Source organism: Lepisosteus oculatus, chromosome 5 (assembly GCF_040954835.1).
Source record: "Lepisosteus oculatus isolate fLepOcu1 chromosome 5, fLepOcu1.hap2, whole genome shotgun sequence".
Classification (NCBI taxonomy): domain Eukaryota; kingdom Metazoa; phylum Chordata; class Actinopteri; order Semionotiformes; family Lepisosteidae; genus Lepisosteus; species Lepisosteus oculatus.
This window is the reverse complement of record NC_090700.1, coordinates 720,465-738,121: the sequence shown is the minus strand read 5'-3', so window position 1 is coordinate 738,121 and position 17,657 is coordinate 720,465. Positions and strand designations below refer to the sequence as shown.

General features: G+C 46.1%; 2 protein-coding genes across 3 annotated transcripts in view; both read right to left on the bottom strand.

Annotated features, from left to right (window-relative positions):
* Positions 1–8: 8 nt before the first annotated feature.
* tmprss2 (transmembrane serine protease 2) lies at positions 9–14,893 on the bottom strand. The gene is made up of 14 exons (XM_015341426.2): positions 14,580–14,893; positions 11,368–11,446; positions 9,804–10,002; positions 9,288–9,374; positions 8,588–8,704; positions 7,446–7,575; positions 6,960–7,076; positions 6,184–6,227; positions 5,453–5,618; positions 5,203–5,372; positions 2,925–3,020; positions 2,178–2,320; positions 1,802–1,954; positions 9–1,013 (listed from the first exon to the last, which is right to left on the bottom strand). The coding sequence occupies exons 2-14, from the start codon at positions 11,383–11,385 to the stop codon at positions 1,002–1,004; spliced, it is 1,452 nt and encodes a 483-aa protein (XP_015196912.2). The 5' UTR covers positions 11,386–11,446; positions 14,580–14,893; the 3' UTR covers positions 9–1,001.
* A 95-nt stretch (positions 14,894–14,988) lies between these two features.
* atm (ATM serine/threonine kinase) overlaps positions 14,989–17,657 on the bottom strand; it is a 35,485-nt gene continuing 32,816 nt past the window's right edge. For both annotated transcript variants that reach the window (XM_069189786.1, XM_069189787.1), the window contains exons 62-63: positions 17,428–17,576; positions 14,989–16,869 (exon numbers count right to left, since the gene is read on the bottom strand). In XM_069189786.1, coding sequence (XP_069045887.1) covers positions 16,689–16,869; positions 17,428–17,576 — 330 coding nt within the window. In that variant the 3' untranslated portion in view covers positions 14,989–16,688. The remainder of the gene's footprint in view (positions 16,870–17,427; positions 17,577–17,657) is intronic.

Sequence of the window (17,657 nt, the reverse complement as noted above, 5' to 3'; positions counted from 1 at the left end):
ACTCCAACGAGAGTCACACATGCTCCATTTTATCAGATACAAGATGGATGCACTTCAGATATTTTCCATTTTATGTGCTTCTTAAAGTTCCACATAATACAGTGCCTTCCTATGTATTTGTAGAAAAGGGAAGCAGAATTATCTCTATAAAAAACGAACAATCACGAACAGATCAAATTGCACATACAGATACAGAATTTTCACGGAACATTTATCTCTAGCTGAAGTGCAGTGAGGTTCAGTGGATATCTTCATGTCTTTCAAGGTCACTGCATTGCAGATCATATACATTACTGGAATCCTCCTTTCTTACGCCACAGTCTGTGCCAGAAGGTACAGACTGTGGCCGGGCACAAGGCTGGGGTTCTCAAAGAAGCCTTACATAGCGCAGGGCTTTGTACAGGTGCTTGTGTTATTTACAGAGACCTGCCTGAGAGCACACCACCCTTCCCTCTCTGCCTCACCTGAAGACGCTGCGCTGGTGAGCTACCTGTATTTCTCTCTCTCCACTTCTCCACCCGTACCCGTTCCGAGTGCATTTAAGATGTGAACAAGTCCACCTGCTTGTCTCCGGCCCTCAGCTCCAGCGACCATGTGCACAGACGCTGTGTGAGGAGGGCATAACGGAGCTGAGCTGCACAGGAACAAGCGTCTGCGAACCCTAGAGGTGGGCATCACGCTGCTCATGCCAACTGGTCGCCCAGCGCCGTCAGCTCCTGGAAGGGCAGCTTCTGTCCACAGTCTGAAGCCTGGGCTGTCTCCTGGCCGCTGGCGCAGATTCTTCTGTATGTACAGCATTCATTAAAATGGACCGTGAACCTGGGAATTCAACCCGAGTGAATTCAATAACTGCTAATAACAAAGTCCTGGGCAATTAAAATAGCAGGGAATACTTTTAAAACCAGTGTCCTTCTCTTTCTGCAAAACCGTGTCCAGGAGTGAGGCAGCAGTGGGCTCCCCTGGCGAGGGTCCTGTGCAGCAGCTCCGTGAAAAACGCCTGCTCAGAGGTTGTTCTGAAAGACAATGCACTTCCCTTAGGAAAAAAGCTTGGAAAACTCCAAATTAAATGAAAATTAATCTTCCTTCACGTACACTTCACGTGTAACCTATCAGCTCCGAAACATTAAAATATCTCTAACGATAGTTTTAAAAATGGCCTGCCTGACCTTAAAACACTTTTACAGAGTGTTCAACTCATTTTGTCACAGTGTAAATTTCAAACTCTATGTGATACACAACCCAAACCTTGTTTCCAAAGCAAACAGCAGAAAAACCTCTGTGCACAAGATAGGATCTTTAAAATGCCCTTAAACAGACCTAAATTAACTTAATTTAATTAACTTTCTCCCACACTATTTTATTGTAGCTTAACTAACTCACAGAGAAAAAATAAAAATGTTTTTGTACAGTCCTTTTATTGTTCGTTTTAAAACCAGCAACACTGAGCTGCTGTTTCCTCAGTCTGACCTGTGACAGGGAGAGAACGCAGAGGCAGGCTCACAGCACACAGTCATGGAGCAGAGCTGCCATACTCCACTCACAGGCTCGCTTCAGCTTAAGGGCAGTTTTCAAATCGCACCCGGTCAGAAAGCGCACTGGTGGACATGGTGTCCTCGGGACACCCTATATCTAACCCAAGCAGTACTGTAAGTTAATGTCGTGCTGTCCCCAGAAAAAAACAGCATATTAAGAATTTTGCGTTTGTGTTAAAACTTCTAAACAAATGGGAAGAAGCCGTTGCTTCTCCCCTCTGCTCTGATGGGTCGGTGACGTACAGGGCACGCGCCCGAGCTCAGCATACCTGCATCTGCTGGTAGACCCAGTCCAGGAAGGCGGTGACATTGCCGTACACCCCTGGCTTGTTCCTCAGAGCACAGCCGTATCCCCAGCTAGTGTCTCCCAGCAGCCACCACAGAGAGTCGACCTCAGCCACCAGGGGGCCGCCGCTGTCTCCCTGGGGGACACAGAGTCAGAATTAGACTTCCACCCCCTGCCCAGTGTGGGGTCACCCAAACACAGAGGGGACAGTGAAACCCCACCTGGCTTCTTCGCGTTTGTGTGTGACAAGAGCACATTACAGCAGGGTGGTCAACATCCTTTCCTGAAGGGAAACAGGCTACAGGTTTTACAGATCTACATTCACTGTCCACACACTTAGCACAGGCTGTCCCTGTTACCTGGCAGGAGTCCACTCCGCCCTGCAGACTCCCAGCACAGATCATGGTGTTGGTTATCAGCCCAGCGTACACTGTGCGCTTGTTACACGCCGCCCTGTCAATCAGCGAGACCTGTGCTTTCATCAGAGTCTCAGAAGAGGATCCTAAAATAAAAAAGAAATCTTTGGACTCCACACCAGCTCCAGTTACTCTGTGTAACTACTACATTTAAACACTTTCCTATCAATCTATTGGTAAATATCCAATTTATTGGAAGTGTTTAATCTTACTGCTTTTCCCAATGGTTCGGTAACAACAGTACTACAGCAAATTGCAACAGGTTGAGGCAAACATGAACAGCAAAGTGATCATGGTAGATCACATCTAGCTGACTATCACTACTCCATCTGGAAAACGCCTCTCTATCCCCACTTGTAACTTTAATAGGCTTAGAAGATAATTCATCCACTCTGTAATCTTGTTCTCAAATCATGTAAAATAACTCTCTTGTCTCCTGGCTGTGTTCTGCCATTTCACCAATTTCTCCCTAGGGAAGATAAAGCTTTAATTCAATTGAATTCTGCACATTATTATCTATAACTATAATATTAACACTATATTCTGGTTTCTAGTGACTGTGTTGTAGTGTAGTGATATTACACCATGACTAGAGGTTAAATGTGAAGCCCCAAGATAATTTCAGTTTTGGTCTTCAAAAGCTACAGTCAGTAGAGTCATCTGTGCTGCACAGGTTAGATACCATCGTACCTCCATCCCGCGTTGCTCCCCAGCCTGATATCCAGCATTTCTGATTTGGATAGATGTTAAGACCCACATTTGGCAAACACACAGGCATTACTGTGCCTGCAAGCAGAGAAAAGGAAACAGTCATTTCACTTTCCTGATACACTTGGGCAGTGTTTTCCCTGACACCTCCACAGAGCAGAATCCGTCTGGCTTCTTGCATACAGGTGATAATTCCGATCAGCAGTGCCACCTTGTCTGCGCTGGGCTCAGGAACCCAGCCTCCCTCATGAACATTTACCTTTTAGAGAATATTGTACGCTTACAATGGTTGTATCATAGTTTTGCCATGATTGCTCAGGTTGCTGCTGGAAGAGGTGTTAGTGGGGCCAGCAGGGGGCACTCACCCTGTGGTCCATGTGGGTCCTAATGCCTCAGTATAGTGACGGGGACACTCTACTGTAAACAGGCGCCGTCCTTCGGATGAGACGTAAAACTGAGGTCCTGACTCTCTGTGGTCATTAAAACATCCCAGGGCGTTTCTCCAAAAGAGTAGGGCTGTAACCCCGGTGTCCTGGCCAAATTTCCCATTGGCCCTTACCAATCATGGCCTCCTAATAATCCCAATCTATGAATTGGCTTTATCACTCTGCTCTCCTCCGCACTGAGAGCTGGTGTGTGGTGAGCGTTCTGGCGCACTATGGCTGCCGTCGCATCATCCAGGTGGTGGAGGGGAGTCCCCATGACCTGTAAAGTGCTTTGAGTGGAGTGTCCAGAAAAGCGCTATATAAGTGTAAGCAATTATTATAATTATTATGAATTATTTCCCATGGTTTTCTAATGCCTTTGTGGGACTTCAATGGAGCATGGAAATACCGTGGTGGAATACAATACACTTTCCTGTTTAACATTTGTCATGGTATCTCCATGGGCCAGTGCAGGCATGGCGAGAAGAAGAAATAAGAAATCGAAACCAATGTGAATACCGCTGTGGATCCCTGATACACCTGCTCAAAGTTTTCCTTGTGCTTTCAAATAAGACCTCCCCCTGCCCAGGAAACGAAACTGAAAGCTCTGGAGCGCTGAGCAGGGGCGGACTGCAGCTCCTGCGCAGCTCTGGGCTCTGTCCGGACAGGCCCGCGCTCTCGGGAGGGGGCTGTGCCGGACCCAGAGCGGCGCGGCGCTAGCAGGAGGGCGAGGGAGACGGGGAATGTGAGAAATTGAGAAATGAGTGTGAAAGAGAAAAATGGAGCCTCCACCCCCAGAAAACAAAACATGATCGTGCAAGAAACCTCTGACCTCTCCTAATGCCCCCCCGGCAATATCACAGTAATATCACATGATGGCAGCCCACCATTCGTCTCGTTTCACAGCCCCGCTCACCCAGGTGCCACTGAAGCACCTGGCCTGTCAGACGACATGAATCTACCAATCGGACACACACCCTTGGGGTGACAGCACAAGCTACCCAGGGGACCCTGACTCTTCTCGTCTCAGTTGTGTTTAGCAGGTTGTGTTTAAATGACACACTATATCTGCAGTTTGCTTATTCAACCCTTTTCCTCCTGATTGTAACCAGTGGAAAACACCTGGCAATACTGGTCTATGAAATTTACTTTATTTTGTACTCTAAGGAAACTGAAAGGACAGATAAGGGGTGAATACTCAACTGGGGTGTATCAATAAGTGGAGGACCACAGGGACCACAGCTCTTCTTAATTAATACCAATCATCTAGATTCTGCTACAGTTAGTCAACTAGTCAAATTTGCAAATGAGGTCAAGTGAGGAAAATTAGAAAACACCAAAAATTTAAAAGAAATAATTCTTGAAGACTTAAACAATATTCAGTAGATTAAATTCAACGCAGACGACTGCATAGTATTACAATGTAGGCAGCGAAAATGTAAACTACAAATGGAAGTTGGGAGATACCAAACCTGAAAAAGGTGTTTATATGAACAATTATTTTTTAGCCTTCAGACATTGTGTGGTATCAATTAAACATATATAAAAAAGAAACTTTAATAACAAGGTTGTGTCACAATTGTAGAATGCATTAGTGAACCCACATTTAGGATATCTGGTCAACATGCTACAAGAAATATCTGCATTTGATCGAGTTTTCAAGCAGGCCTTTTTTCATTTGCAATCTTTTGCGTACTCTTACTGCACGTTCACAGAACCATGCCACCGCCTCCTCTACCACACTCACGGAGATGTCATGAATGCAAACCATAGAATACTCTTCAGAAGCTTATGCATACCGAATTTCTGTTTTAAAATAAGCTTGATCCACTTGCCTGAGAGCTGCAGGGGGGTGTGCAGCTTCATCAGGGCTACGTCGTTGTTCTTCGTGTCGGTGTCGTAGCTGTTGGAGATGATGTGGGACACAGTGTACTGGGGAGCCCTTCTCGTCGCAGACAGGGTGAGCACCCCGGCAGAGACGGTCCAGTCCCCGGGGCTGGAGTACCTGCAGGGCAGGAGGACAGACAGCGCTGAGACCCTGGCCGCTGTGCACGGCGGCCGCTCCGCCCCCCAGGAGAGCCTTACTTCTCCACGCAGTGCGCGGCCGTGAGGATCCAGTCCGGCGTTATGATGGAGCCGCCGCAGACGTGCGAGTTCCGGACCTGGAGGCTGACCTGCCAGGGCCACTCCCCCGGGCTGGCTTCTTCCCCCCCAACGATCCGCGCAGAGGGGCCCCTCCTTGCTCCGCAGGCTGGGGGCCGACAGACAGGTCACCGTGAGCGCTGCCCGGGAGAATCTGGCTTTCCGCGCGCGGCTGGGGACAACCGAGCCCCGAGAGAAGAGCGACTGGGGTTTGCGTCAGTTCAAGCAGCCGGCTCTACCCCACACGTGCCCAGAACACAGCGGAGGGTTACACTCTCTGTGCACCATGTTCAGCAAAACACCAGCTGCAGCATCAAGTGTATCTGCTGTTGATAAGACTAGGGGCAGACACAAAGAGCGCTTGTTTTAATGGTCCCAAAGAACTGTTTTTGTGTAGAAGGCCAATCACAACTACCTGCTTTTAGAAAATACAGATGAAGCTCATTGACGTAGACATCTTATGATTGTCTTAACCAACAGAAATTAAATATGACTGAAGTTTTCCTTTATGAGACTAAGTAAGTGTATGAAAGGCCAGCTGTAACTTTTCTGGTCAGAACCATCCTCCTAATTGAAAGGAGGGAGCTTCTCTTCAGCTGAATATACACTAAACTCCTCTTCTGCTCGGCAAAAGGTCTCCAGTGGATTTGTACTCTGCAACAGCGATTGCTTACCGATGCACCTCAGTGTGACAACTGCGTCGCTGGCGCATGAGTTGCTGTAAGAAAGAAAAGTGCCAATCAGGTCGCCGTTTACAGACAGTTTTTGTTCAATAGCATCACACAGGGTTTCTGTAACTGCAGTCAGCCGAGTGCTTTCAGCTTTTGATTTTATGACTCGTTTGTCATTGTCAGATTCATGTCCCTCAACTTTAAAGTTCTGAACTACAACATTGGTGGTTCTTACAATCCAATGTAATCTCAGCTGGGAGGATATTTATCTAGTTTTGAAACCCCACTGGAAACTATGTTGTTTTGCTTTGAAGCTTACATTGTGCATCCACAGTGGAGATCATGATAAGACTAGAAATGCACCTAAGAAGAGATAACAATCCGATAAAGTCTTTTTATAATTGAAAGCACTTTGGAGTTCTGTTAACTACAGCTTGTATTTAGAGTAAAATGTGGAAACTGAAAAAAGGAAAAAATAAAATGACTACAATTAAATGTCAGAAATAGCTTGAATACGTTAATGTAGCAATTTAATTAATTACAATGGTTGACTAATTAGTAGTTTATCTAACCTGTGACGTTAGGAAAGGAAATACAGCAAAAATGTAAATTTTGTGAAAACGAACTCAGTGGCAGTACGCTCTCATGGTGTACAATAGCAGGTGATAAAAAGAAGACCAACAGGGTGGTGTGTCCATCCATGGTGAATGCAGGTACTGTATCTGAGCATCTGCTACAACTCCTAGAGACCAGCACTGTGAAGCACAGCTCTCACTGACCTGCTGGACAGCTGTCTCTGCAGGACTGTACCTGAGCCCAGCCCTGGCACCAGCTTGAAGAAGCCTTGTGAGCCACTACTGTCCTGTTTCAATGCTCCAGAAGAGACATATGTGCGCCTGTGAAAAAAGAAAATAGCAATAAATTCATAAATCAAGGGTTTGCTGCCTGTCTCTTCCTTTATTTCAAAATCCATGGTACATTTTAAAGACATGACATATGGCCATAGCAGTTTTCAGTCCCCAGTCAAACATTTATTATAATTCTAGACAGCCTGTATAAAGGCGTTCTGATCCCTCCAGTAGAAACTCAGTGTCTCTTACGTGCAAATGTCCACCACAGACAGGAAAGAAAAAATTCACATTTGCTTTCAAAGAATCAAGTGACGACTAAGTGATGACTCAAGAGTCAAGACTCCATGTCCACAGCTAAACATCAGCTGATATTCCAGAGCTGTGTCTCGGATCAAATAGAAATCCCATGCCAACCTGCTGTATCCTATCTGCTCACAGGCAGCTTTCCCATAGACATCATTCCAGCCATCAGCACACACTGCCTTCCACGACCTGCTCTTAGTTGAATAGGCCTGCAGAAGGAAACTGGAGCCATAGAGCCGCACTACAAAACACACAAACACACACAAGTAGGTAAACGGGATTTGAAGATGAATAACGAAAAGTATAGCTGGTGAAACAGGAATATCCTTTATAACAAACATTCTTAATAATCACATAGGATTTTTAATCTTAAAAAAATCCAAAGAGGATAGAGAAGGGTACCCTCTCCTTCCTCCACTGAAGTGCAGCCCCACCACACAGCACAGCAGGTGGACAAATTACTTCACCGATAGAATGAATGGAGAAATACAGGGAGGCCAGATTGTATAATTCCAGAGCGGAAATTAGCCAGGACAGCAGGTTTAACACCTCTTCTCTTACAGAGCCTTGGTATCTTTCAATGAGCAAGTTGTCAGTACGTTAGTCCTCAGTGTAATGTCTAATCTCATGCCCCAGTATAGTGGTTTGCCAGGTGCTGCAGATCACTATACTACCGCATTGGCTTAGAAATTCTGATCTAGAGGAAACAGCGCCACCTATTGTTGCACCATCCCCACTTGCATTTACAACAGGTTTTCCTTAACCCTGTGCTTCCCAAAACCCTTCCGGCTTACGGAGCACTTGTAATGTCCCAGACCCTTTGTGCTGCACCAAACGACTTTCAACTAATCAGCCCTTATATTGCAAGAAATCATCTTCACAACGAACTGAAAATTTGAATTAAAATGGCTAAGTTTCCTTTTTGGTCTAGATTTTCAATATGAAATTGGAGCTTGTCAACAGAATGTCTTAATGTTTGCATCAGTGCTACAAAGAGGCAGAAGAAAGTGGAACACGCCAAATGAAAAGAAGGAAATGGCAGAAGACGAGGCCACTTGCAGACACAGATGTTCCTTCTTTCCTTTATGCGATACAATAGTGGGGCAGCTCTTTCCCACAGCAGGGCTCTGAGAAGCAGGCCTGTACATTCCAGGAGCTGATCTGCACACAGGACGATTGCACAGCACCGCAAGCAGGTTCGCAGCTGAAGCAAACACCTGAAGGTTTGCGCACAGAGACCGACAGACACCTACAGCACTGATTTTCATCCTCGCCCCCAGGGCAGTCCCTCACTCCATCGCACCACTGAGAGGCGCCGATGCACAGCTGTGACCTCTGGCAGAACACTCCAAGCACACAGGTAGAAGACACTGGGGAGACAAAGGGAGTGGTCAGCACTGCACAGCTCTGTCACCCAGGCAGTGGGGCTGGAGGACACACAGTAGCTCAGTGTGTATGAATCTGAGCATCAGGTGAGTATCTAAAGGCAATGCTTTTGAAAAGCATTTTCTTAATGAGTGAAACTTTCTTTAAAGAAAGTCATTCCATTACTGCATATGAAAACTTAATAACAGAGACTTTAGAAGCCAGGTAACCGGGTTTTGCAGGTGATGCAGCATAGCTTTAGATTTTTCATACTTAATTGGTTTGGATTTGTTTCTTTCTACTCATTTCTACTCATTTCCCAGTGCTATAAAACATGATTTTGCTTGTTTTTTATTCAAGTTAAAGCCCTTTGACTAATTTCTATTATTTTACCTTGTTTCCTCCTAGCAAGAGTTAATAAGAACTTAATTTGATAAGAAACCTGAGTCACACACAGGAAAGTGTTCCATTTATTGTTCGAAAACAGACCACGAAACCTGAGTCACGCTCAAGGAAGTGTTCTGTCACTTGTTCCAAGTTCGAACAAAGGTCGAAGGCAGCCAAGTGAAGAGAACCCGTGCTACTTACCGAAGTACCAGACAACGGTCCCTGCAGTCGCTAGAACAATTAACACACTGATGATGGATGCCACCAAGCAAAGTCTGTTCCTGACAGCTGAAAGAGAGAAATCTGGAGTGAGCTCATTTTGTTTAAAATAGAAGAAATGCCACAAATGAGAGGAGGCCATCTGGGATTTAGTAATTAATTAACTCAAGGATTTCATCCAGCCTCCTGTTCCTGGTTTTTATAGCACTTCCACATGGTTCCACTGCTGCCCTCCAGATGAGTCTCTGTCGACTCTGAAGAAGCCTCAGGGCTGTGGAAGAGGTTCTCTTGGTTTCTTGACCACCAGTGGGCTTCAAGCAGAATGTGTCTGTGTGGGGCCTGTTTCCACATTGTCGCTCCTCCATCGGTAGCTGATTGATTTCTTAGGCTGACCCCGACAAACCCTTCAGACTGACGATTTCTTTCGGGGCGTGTCTACAGCACAGCGCCAGCCCTGCCGGGGTCACCTGAGGCTGCCCGGGTGCCAGCTGGGGTTACCTGTGTGGCTGTGGGCAGCGGGTGGCTGCCACTGCGTCGAGGAGTAATGGGTGGGGATCAGGCGCGGCGCGTACTGGGGCACAGGGGGTGGGGGGGCCTGCGGGGGGCTGTATGGCGGCAGGGCCCCGCGTGAGGAATAGGGGGGCGGCTTTTCCTGCTCCTGCTGAAACCCACAGTTCGTGTAGCAGAGGCCTGGCGGCTGCAGGGACAAGAGCAGAGACACAGGAATGAGCTGCATGAGAGACAAGACCCAGGAGAGACGTTCTCCTAATACAGCAGCCTGCAGAGGCAGGAGGTGCCTGTAACACATGATGCCTAACAATACCCGCTTTTTGACAAGATGAAACATGAGCTGGCTCATTATATCGTGTATATAAGATTTGTGTTTCTTTGGGTAAAGCTTTGTTCTTGCTTGTATTTATAGTTCAGGGCTCTGGGATACAAAAACTTAAATCCTGCAACTCAAACATCACAAAACCAAAATGCTTCCCTTTACATGCATTTTCCCCCATGATACACAAATGTCCCCAGAAAGCAATAAATTACAGTAAGATCAGAAGAGCTGCGTCACCACCCCTCAGCCCCGTCTGCTCAGATCTCAGGAGCTCAGCAGGTGCTGGGATGGGGGAGAAAACCATGTTGGGGCATGTGGTGTGGGTGGACCAGTAGGTGGCGCTCTTCCCTCCGGACCACAGCTCCCAAACCAATGCCAAGGACACTGGGCGGCCAGAGGGGCTTTCCTTCAGATGAGACTTCAAACCACGGTTCTGACTACTTGTTCACGAAAGATCAAACACTGCTATTCATCTGGGCAGAAGTGTTAACTCGAGCGTCCTGGCTAGATCCCACTCTAGGTTTGAACAATCAGACCCCTTCAAGCAATTTCCCACTCCTCTCCCAGACCCGCTGTGCATCTCCCAGGAGGAGCTGCACTGCAGGTTGGATGCACGTTGACCAGCTTTGGTTGAACAGTGCCATACACATGCAAGAAACATTATTGACGAAGAGAAAAAACATCCGTGGCCTAGACAATGCCATTATAACACCATCTTCAGGCCTGTGCTGGTCTCTGTCAGTACAGCTCCTTCTCATTTCCTGGTGTTTTTATCGAAAACTGATGCTGCCGGCCAGTGAATCCCTCCCAGCTAAAGAAGCCCTTGTGGCTTCTCACAGCCTCCATGAACAAATGGCTTATCAGCTCCTTCATCCACTCCTGCATTCTGGTGTATTTGCAGAAGGCAGAGCGTTAGGCTCCTGTTTGGACAAGCTGTGTAGCACCAAGGTAATCATTTCCCATTGGTTCACCTCTAAAAGGAACAACAGACTACTCTTCCTTCAATGCAGTAACAGGCATCAAAAATTACCCCCAAAATATTAAGATGAAGCGAATTTAATAACTGTGGAAATAGGAAGTCTTCAATCCAAAACTACAAGATGAATCAGAGAGCACACCTTCCACCTGTGAGCCCCACTTACTGACCTTTCACCCTGTCTTCGTAAGAGCACCCCAGTGTCACAGACACCCAGATATTCAGAGCAGTAGGGAAAGGAGGAAGGGATTTACCGAACTGGCAGCTGCCATTTCTGTTGGTTGGAAGGCAGTTCCTCTTCACAGTAAAATACAAAATAATTTGGGCACTCCGCTAAAAATAGAGAAAAAAAAACAACCAGAGAAGATGAGGAGAATGACCGATAGTGACTGTCAACATTGTGACTGCATTTCTACAAAGCACCTGCAGTAATAATAGTTCATTCAGGAAGGTTTCTACCACTGCAGAGTGAAATCTCACTCAGGTATCTGCCTTTGATTTGCATGTGAAAGTTGGGCATGTCAAAATTCCAGTGTTGCTTCACAGACCTAGACTAAAATATAGTAGAGGAACAAGTAATAGGTTTATTCCATGCTGAAAAAAAGAAGAAAGAGAACACAACGTTTCGGCCGTGGAGCCTTCTTCAGGTGAAGAAGGCTCCACGGCCGAAACGTTGTGTTCTCTTTCTTCTTTTTTTCAGCATGGAATAAACCTATTACTTGTTCCTTTGCAGCCTAGGCATGCTGACGCAGCTACCCACCTAAAATATAGTAGAGATGAGCTTTGCACTGTACAGTTATGGGGATAAAAAGATGCGTTTTGCAGTGTATTTTGCATAAACTGTAAATGTATCCATGTACAGTGCAGCTGTAAAGTCACGGGTTTGTGCACACTTGAACCAGTTCAGCAGTGGTGTTCACACAGCCAGGAGACCATTCACTGTACAGCAACCCTTAACAGACACCAGAGGAAGGCAGTACTTTTTATCTGGACCATTAAAGACAGACTTCATTATCATTTATTTAATCTTAAAGAATGCTGAATCCCAAGACGATTCAAAGAACCACTTTCTTCAGGTTTTACATCAAGATCCGTCATCTTCGATATTCAATTCAATTCAAGGTGCTTTATTAGCATGACCGATGGGTACAATCAGTGTAGCCAAAGCAAATAAAATAATAAAATTAACATAGAACAATAAAATTAACATTTCTCTGTAGTAGTTAACAGCAGATGACATCCTGAAGTGTATTCAAAGCAAATAGGCCTCCATTCAAATGTGTTAGGAAGATCAGCATTAGGCAAGACTTGAACCTTTCTTAAAATGTGTGCTACAACAGGTCTGTGGAAAGTGGTGTTAACTGGACAGGGTAGCACCTGCGTGTCAGCATGGCAGAAGGTGGTGAGACGAGGGATACCCTGCAGTTAACCTGTTTGTCACACTGAGCTCAGGAGAACAAAAAAGCTTCACCAAGCTCTTGGTAATGTGAGATAACAATCCTCATCACTTCCACCACTGAGACAAGGGGAAGGACTTGCTCCTCTTATCCCAGAACTGATCTGATTTTACAGTAACTTAAGAAAAAACTCACTTCGCTGTGAAATCCTTGAGGCTTGATGTTTAAAACAGCGGTTATTTGGATTTTGAGACAGGACAGACCCGCTCTGCTCCTCCATGCTCTGAGCGGGGCCAATCTCAGTATAGACCACCAGGGAATATAACGAGGCCTCTCACAATGGCGAGAAGAATTAAACACAAACCAATTTTAAAGTGACAGGAGTCCCACTTTTTAAATAAATAGTAAAAAGTATGCAATTGTTTTCTTAAAACTTAATGGAATTCCTGTAATACTGGTAAAATACAATTACTACAGACGTGAACATATATACATCTACTCCAGTACTTGTTTAGTGAAATGTTCTAGTTCTGAGCATTAAAAGTGCCTCTAATCTGAATCGGCTTTAAACAATGACAGACTTCAGAACATCCTGGTTCTGCTGAATGACCCCTCCAGTTGCTGCTCCAGGCTGTTGCCGAGACGCTGACTGACAGCGACTAACCTCATGTTTTTGGTTAAAATTAAGTATTTAACATTTATATTAAAATTACACGAGAGCCCCGCCAAGCTGAAAGAATGTAATTTTGGTAATAGTAAAGAAACGATGTGGTGGTGACTTCAAAGTAAAACTGTCATCATATCCTCTACTGAATGTGTTCCCTTCATCCAGGGATCTTTATCCTGGAAGACCTGTGTGTCCACAGGTTTTTGGTAGCACTGTGTTCCTAACAACTCCATCGGCTCATTGTCTTATTTGTGCCAGTTTACCAGCTCCTGTCAGCTCGTCGTGGGCTGATGCTTTCAAGAGACCTGAAAAATCCACAGGCAGGCTGACCCTCCAGGAAATTGTGAACTAATAACTAAATACAGGTAGTAAAACATGGTCCAATTAAGACATTTATCTTTTTGGGCTTTTTTAATTGCTGACAATATAAAACGCGAGAACAGCGTGATTTGGAGACGAAATAGTTTAAACCAAACGGAAAGCCTTTGACAGTTGAGAAGTTCATCGAATACTTTCAGAAATTCACGACAAATTCATGTGTAACGAAATGACTTCGTAAGTAAAAACAAAATTCTACAACAACGTTTTATGTAAATACTCACAAAGCATTTTTTTAACTAATTAAATTTATTTGGTAAAATATTTATTTTGATATTGGATTTATATAGAATGTATATAGCGAGCAGATCAGTGTACAACTGCAAAGTCTATACGTTTTCTGGCTAACAAATCCTGCATAAATCATTATCAATGGAAAACTGTTGGGTTACATAAACAGTGTGCCAATAAATAAATACATATATATATGTTTATAATGAATTAATACCTTTCCACTGTATAGCGAACGTTATTAATTTTAGCTACCATTAGTCTGCATTAGCAATATTTTTAGAAATAAAAAATGTTTAAAAGAGGGAAGATCTAGGGCAGACTTTCACTGAATCCTGTGTCTAGATCCTTATCAATCCGATTTCATTAGAATATCGGCGAGACTGTTAACTTAATTCATTAAGACACTCAAGTCTTAATTAAAGCCCATTAATTAAGGTAAGGCATCCCTCTATTTTAATAACTCGATCGAATAATCGATAAATCGACCTAGAAAGAAAGAAGAAACAAACATTCGTGTATGTACGAGTGGGGAGCTGTGTCAGCGTGCATTGGCTACAAAAGGACAAGTAAATGTTAATTCCACGCACATAAAATGAGAAGGAAAAACATCGTTTCGGCTGTGGAAACACTGTAGCTGTGTGGTACCGTCGGAACTTTATGTTTATTCTTTTCATTTTTCCTTAACGTATTTTAACGGTAACTATTTTAAATACGTGCATGTACACTTTCCCCACATTATTTCTTGATTAAAATCGTTGTAAACGTTTGGAGAGGAAAGACAGGCTCTTACCTCGGTGCGCTCCCTCTTCGGTCTACCTGTGACGAGCCGCTGCTCCTTAAGCCATTTCTGAACTTTTGATTTAGCATGAGGCCGCCTGTTGCGATGGCAGTCGGACAAACAGGCCACTCCTTTGCTTGGACAGCCAGGTAAACTTTAACACCCGCTATCAAACATTATTTAAAGCAGCCCCGCTGAGAAAGCTGTCGAAACAGGCGATAAGGGTGTTTCTCTGCCGTGCCTTTTCCAGCTCCACACGAAATCTGAGCGTTTCTAACGGATTTCCTTAAATTAAAGCCCGTTAAATCAAATAACGTTTTGTCAGCTGTACTTCGCCTCAGCTTCTCTTAAGGCTTCCTGTATCAATACACCTACTGTCTCAATTTTATAACGTTTTTTAGACGAAACAATTACAAAAAAATTTGGACAGGCATTCATTTAATGTGTATACTTTAAAGCAGGAATGTACAGTAATGTGATCTAATTGCAGTGCAAAAGTATCATTAAAACAATCCGTAAAAATGTGAAAACATTCTTTCACAGTCGAGTTTTTTTGCAAAGCACATCTTGTTTCAACTTTAAATTGAATTACGAAACAATCCCGTATTTTATCTGCTATCAAAATCCCTATTGTGATATCCTGCTAAAAATAGGGATAAGGTTTATCCCGGAACAAGTAAATGCGCAAGCAAGTCACAGATCGGCCTCCAGTAAAAATTCCTGTGAGGTAACCTTCGTTAATAACTTACTCTTGCTGCGACAGTAATTCAGCTAATGACTCAGGTGATATATGGGAGTTAAACTTCAGCAGGTTACAGACTACCAGAGAAATGTTTTTGAACACACGAGAAGAGAAGACTGAACTAACTGCACGATATAGTAAATATCGTATTGGCCATTAGCTCATCTGAGTGGAAACGTTGTCATTCTTAGTAATTCCAGCTCCTGACGATGACAGGAAACATTAATGTTTTTAGATGTGCTTTTTAGCCTTTTTTGTCATGTTGAGTTGAGGAAGGATCCTCATTTGCTCGAGAAAAAGAATCCCTTTAGTAATTTTTCTAGTGCAAAATAGGACATGATATTGAACTTTGAACAAATGAAACAAGTATGTGCGATGTGCAAAGCACATTACATTTAAAGTTCAGTTTCTGGTAACTTTAAAGGCACACTGGAAAGCAAGTCCAGATCAGCTCCACCTCTTCTCGAGAATAACAACCATAAAGAGAGGAGGAAGCTTCTTCCCCAGAGGGAAGGAACACCAGTCTTCGCAGACCAGAGTCCTGCACCTTTTACAGGAAGTTTTCCACCAGCTCAGTATCCGATCATTAGCAGTAGGCATGCGTCTGGATCCAGTGCCCAGCCAGGGAGCCGAGATGCTCTCTGGGGAGGGGCATCAGGCAGAGTGTCTGGCCGGGGGGGTGGAGATGCTCTCTGGGGAGGGGCATCAGGCAGAGTGTCTGGCCAGGGGGGACGGAGATGCTCTCTGGGGAGGGGCATCAGGCAGAGTGTCTGGCCGGGGGGCGGAGATGCTCTCTGGGGAGGGGCATCAGGTAGAGTGTCTGGCCGGGGGGGCGGAGATGCTCTCTGGGGAGGGGCATCAGGCAGAGTGTCTGGCCGGGGGGCGGAGATGCTCTCTGGGGAGGGGCATCAGGCAGAGTGTCTGGCCGGGGGGGCGGAGATGCTCTCTGGGGAGGGGCATCAGGCAGAGTGTCTGGCCAGGGGGGACGGAGATGCTCTCTGGGGAGGGGCATCAGGCAGAGATGCTCTCTGGGGAGGGGCATCAGGCAGAGTGTCTGGCCGGGGGGACGGAGATGTTCTCTGGGGGAGGGGCATCAGGCAGAGATGCTCTCTGGGGAGGGGCATCAGGCAGAGTGTCTGGCCAGGGGGGGCAGAGATGCTCTCTGGGGAGGGGCATCAGGCAGAGTGTCTGGCCAGGGGGGACGGAGATGCTCTCTGGGGAGGGGCATCAGGCAGAGTGTCTGGCCAGGGGGGACGGAGATGCTCTCTGGGGAGGGGCGTCGGCAGCAGTGACTGGCCGGGGGCGGAGATGCCCGGGGGGGGGGGGCGTTGGTCAGGGGCGCAGCTGCTCTTGGTGGGGGGCGTCGGCGGAGGGTCCCCTCAGACCCAGGCCTGCCAGCCGGGGAAGAGGCGGCTCAGGTTCTTGGGGTCCATGGCCTGCTGGATGAGGAGGTTGACCTGGCCGTCCACGCTGAGCACCGCGCCCTCCTCCACCCCTTTCAGCTTCTCCTGCAGTCGCAGCAGGACCCGCTCTGCCACCTTGTTGAAGCTCTGCGTGTCGCTGCAGAGGAGACAGGCCCGGCTCAGGTTAGCACCACTGCAGCACATCGGGACTGGACAGGAGCCAGCGGCAGCTTCTACCTCTCGAACTGGTCACCAGAGCTGACCCTGGACTGAAACTCTGCCCACAAACCGAGTTTCAAAACCACATGACTGGAAACCCAACAACGCCCTGCATACTCATGTCAATGAATTACAAACCTTCCAGGAACAGGATAGGATAATCATTAATTACTGTATCACACTCAACTTTTTAATTATTATTCCACAAACTGGCTGGTGTTTAAAAGAAAGACTTGCTTTCTTCCCGAGGAAAGCTGTAAATTGAAAACAAAAACAGAGCTGTGACCTTCTCCTTTTATTCTCCGACTATGAAATAAAATGATAATACCAATTATTTCAAGGGGCAGAAACATTGGCTTTCAGCTGTCCACTGCAAGACCCTTTTGTGACCCCGGCTAGGCGCCTCAGGGATCCCCAGGGGCACAGGATGGGAGCTACAGGACTTTCTCTGCAGTGCTTGGTGTGGTGGCACTGCGTGGAGCACTGTGGCCTGTACCTGGACCTGCGGTGAGACTCCAGCTCCTCCCCTCCCAGCGTGGAGTTGAGGGTGGCGTTCAGCTCGGTCTGCTCCTCCAGCTGCTGCTGCAGGTAGAAGGCCTTCAGAGGGCTCATGGTCCAGTCAAACAGAGGGTCATACAACAGCACCTGCACACAGACACCAGCGGTTAACCGCAGGGAGAAGACAGTGGCCTGGAGCAGCACCTGCGGGCAGAGACCTCAGCACTA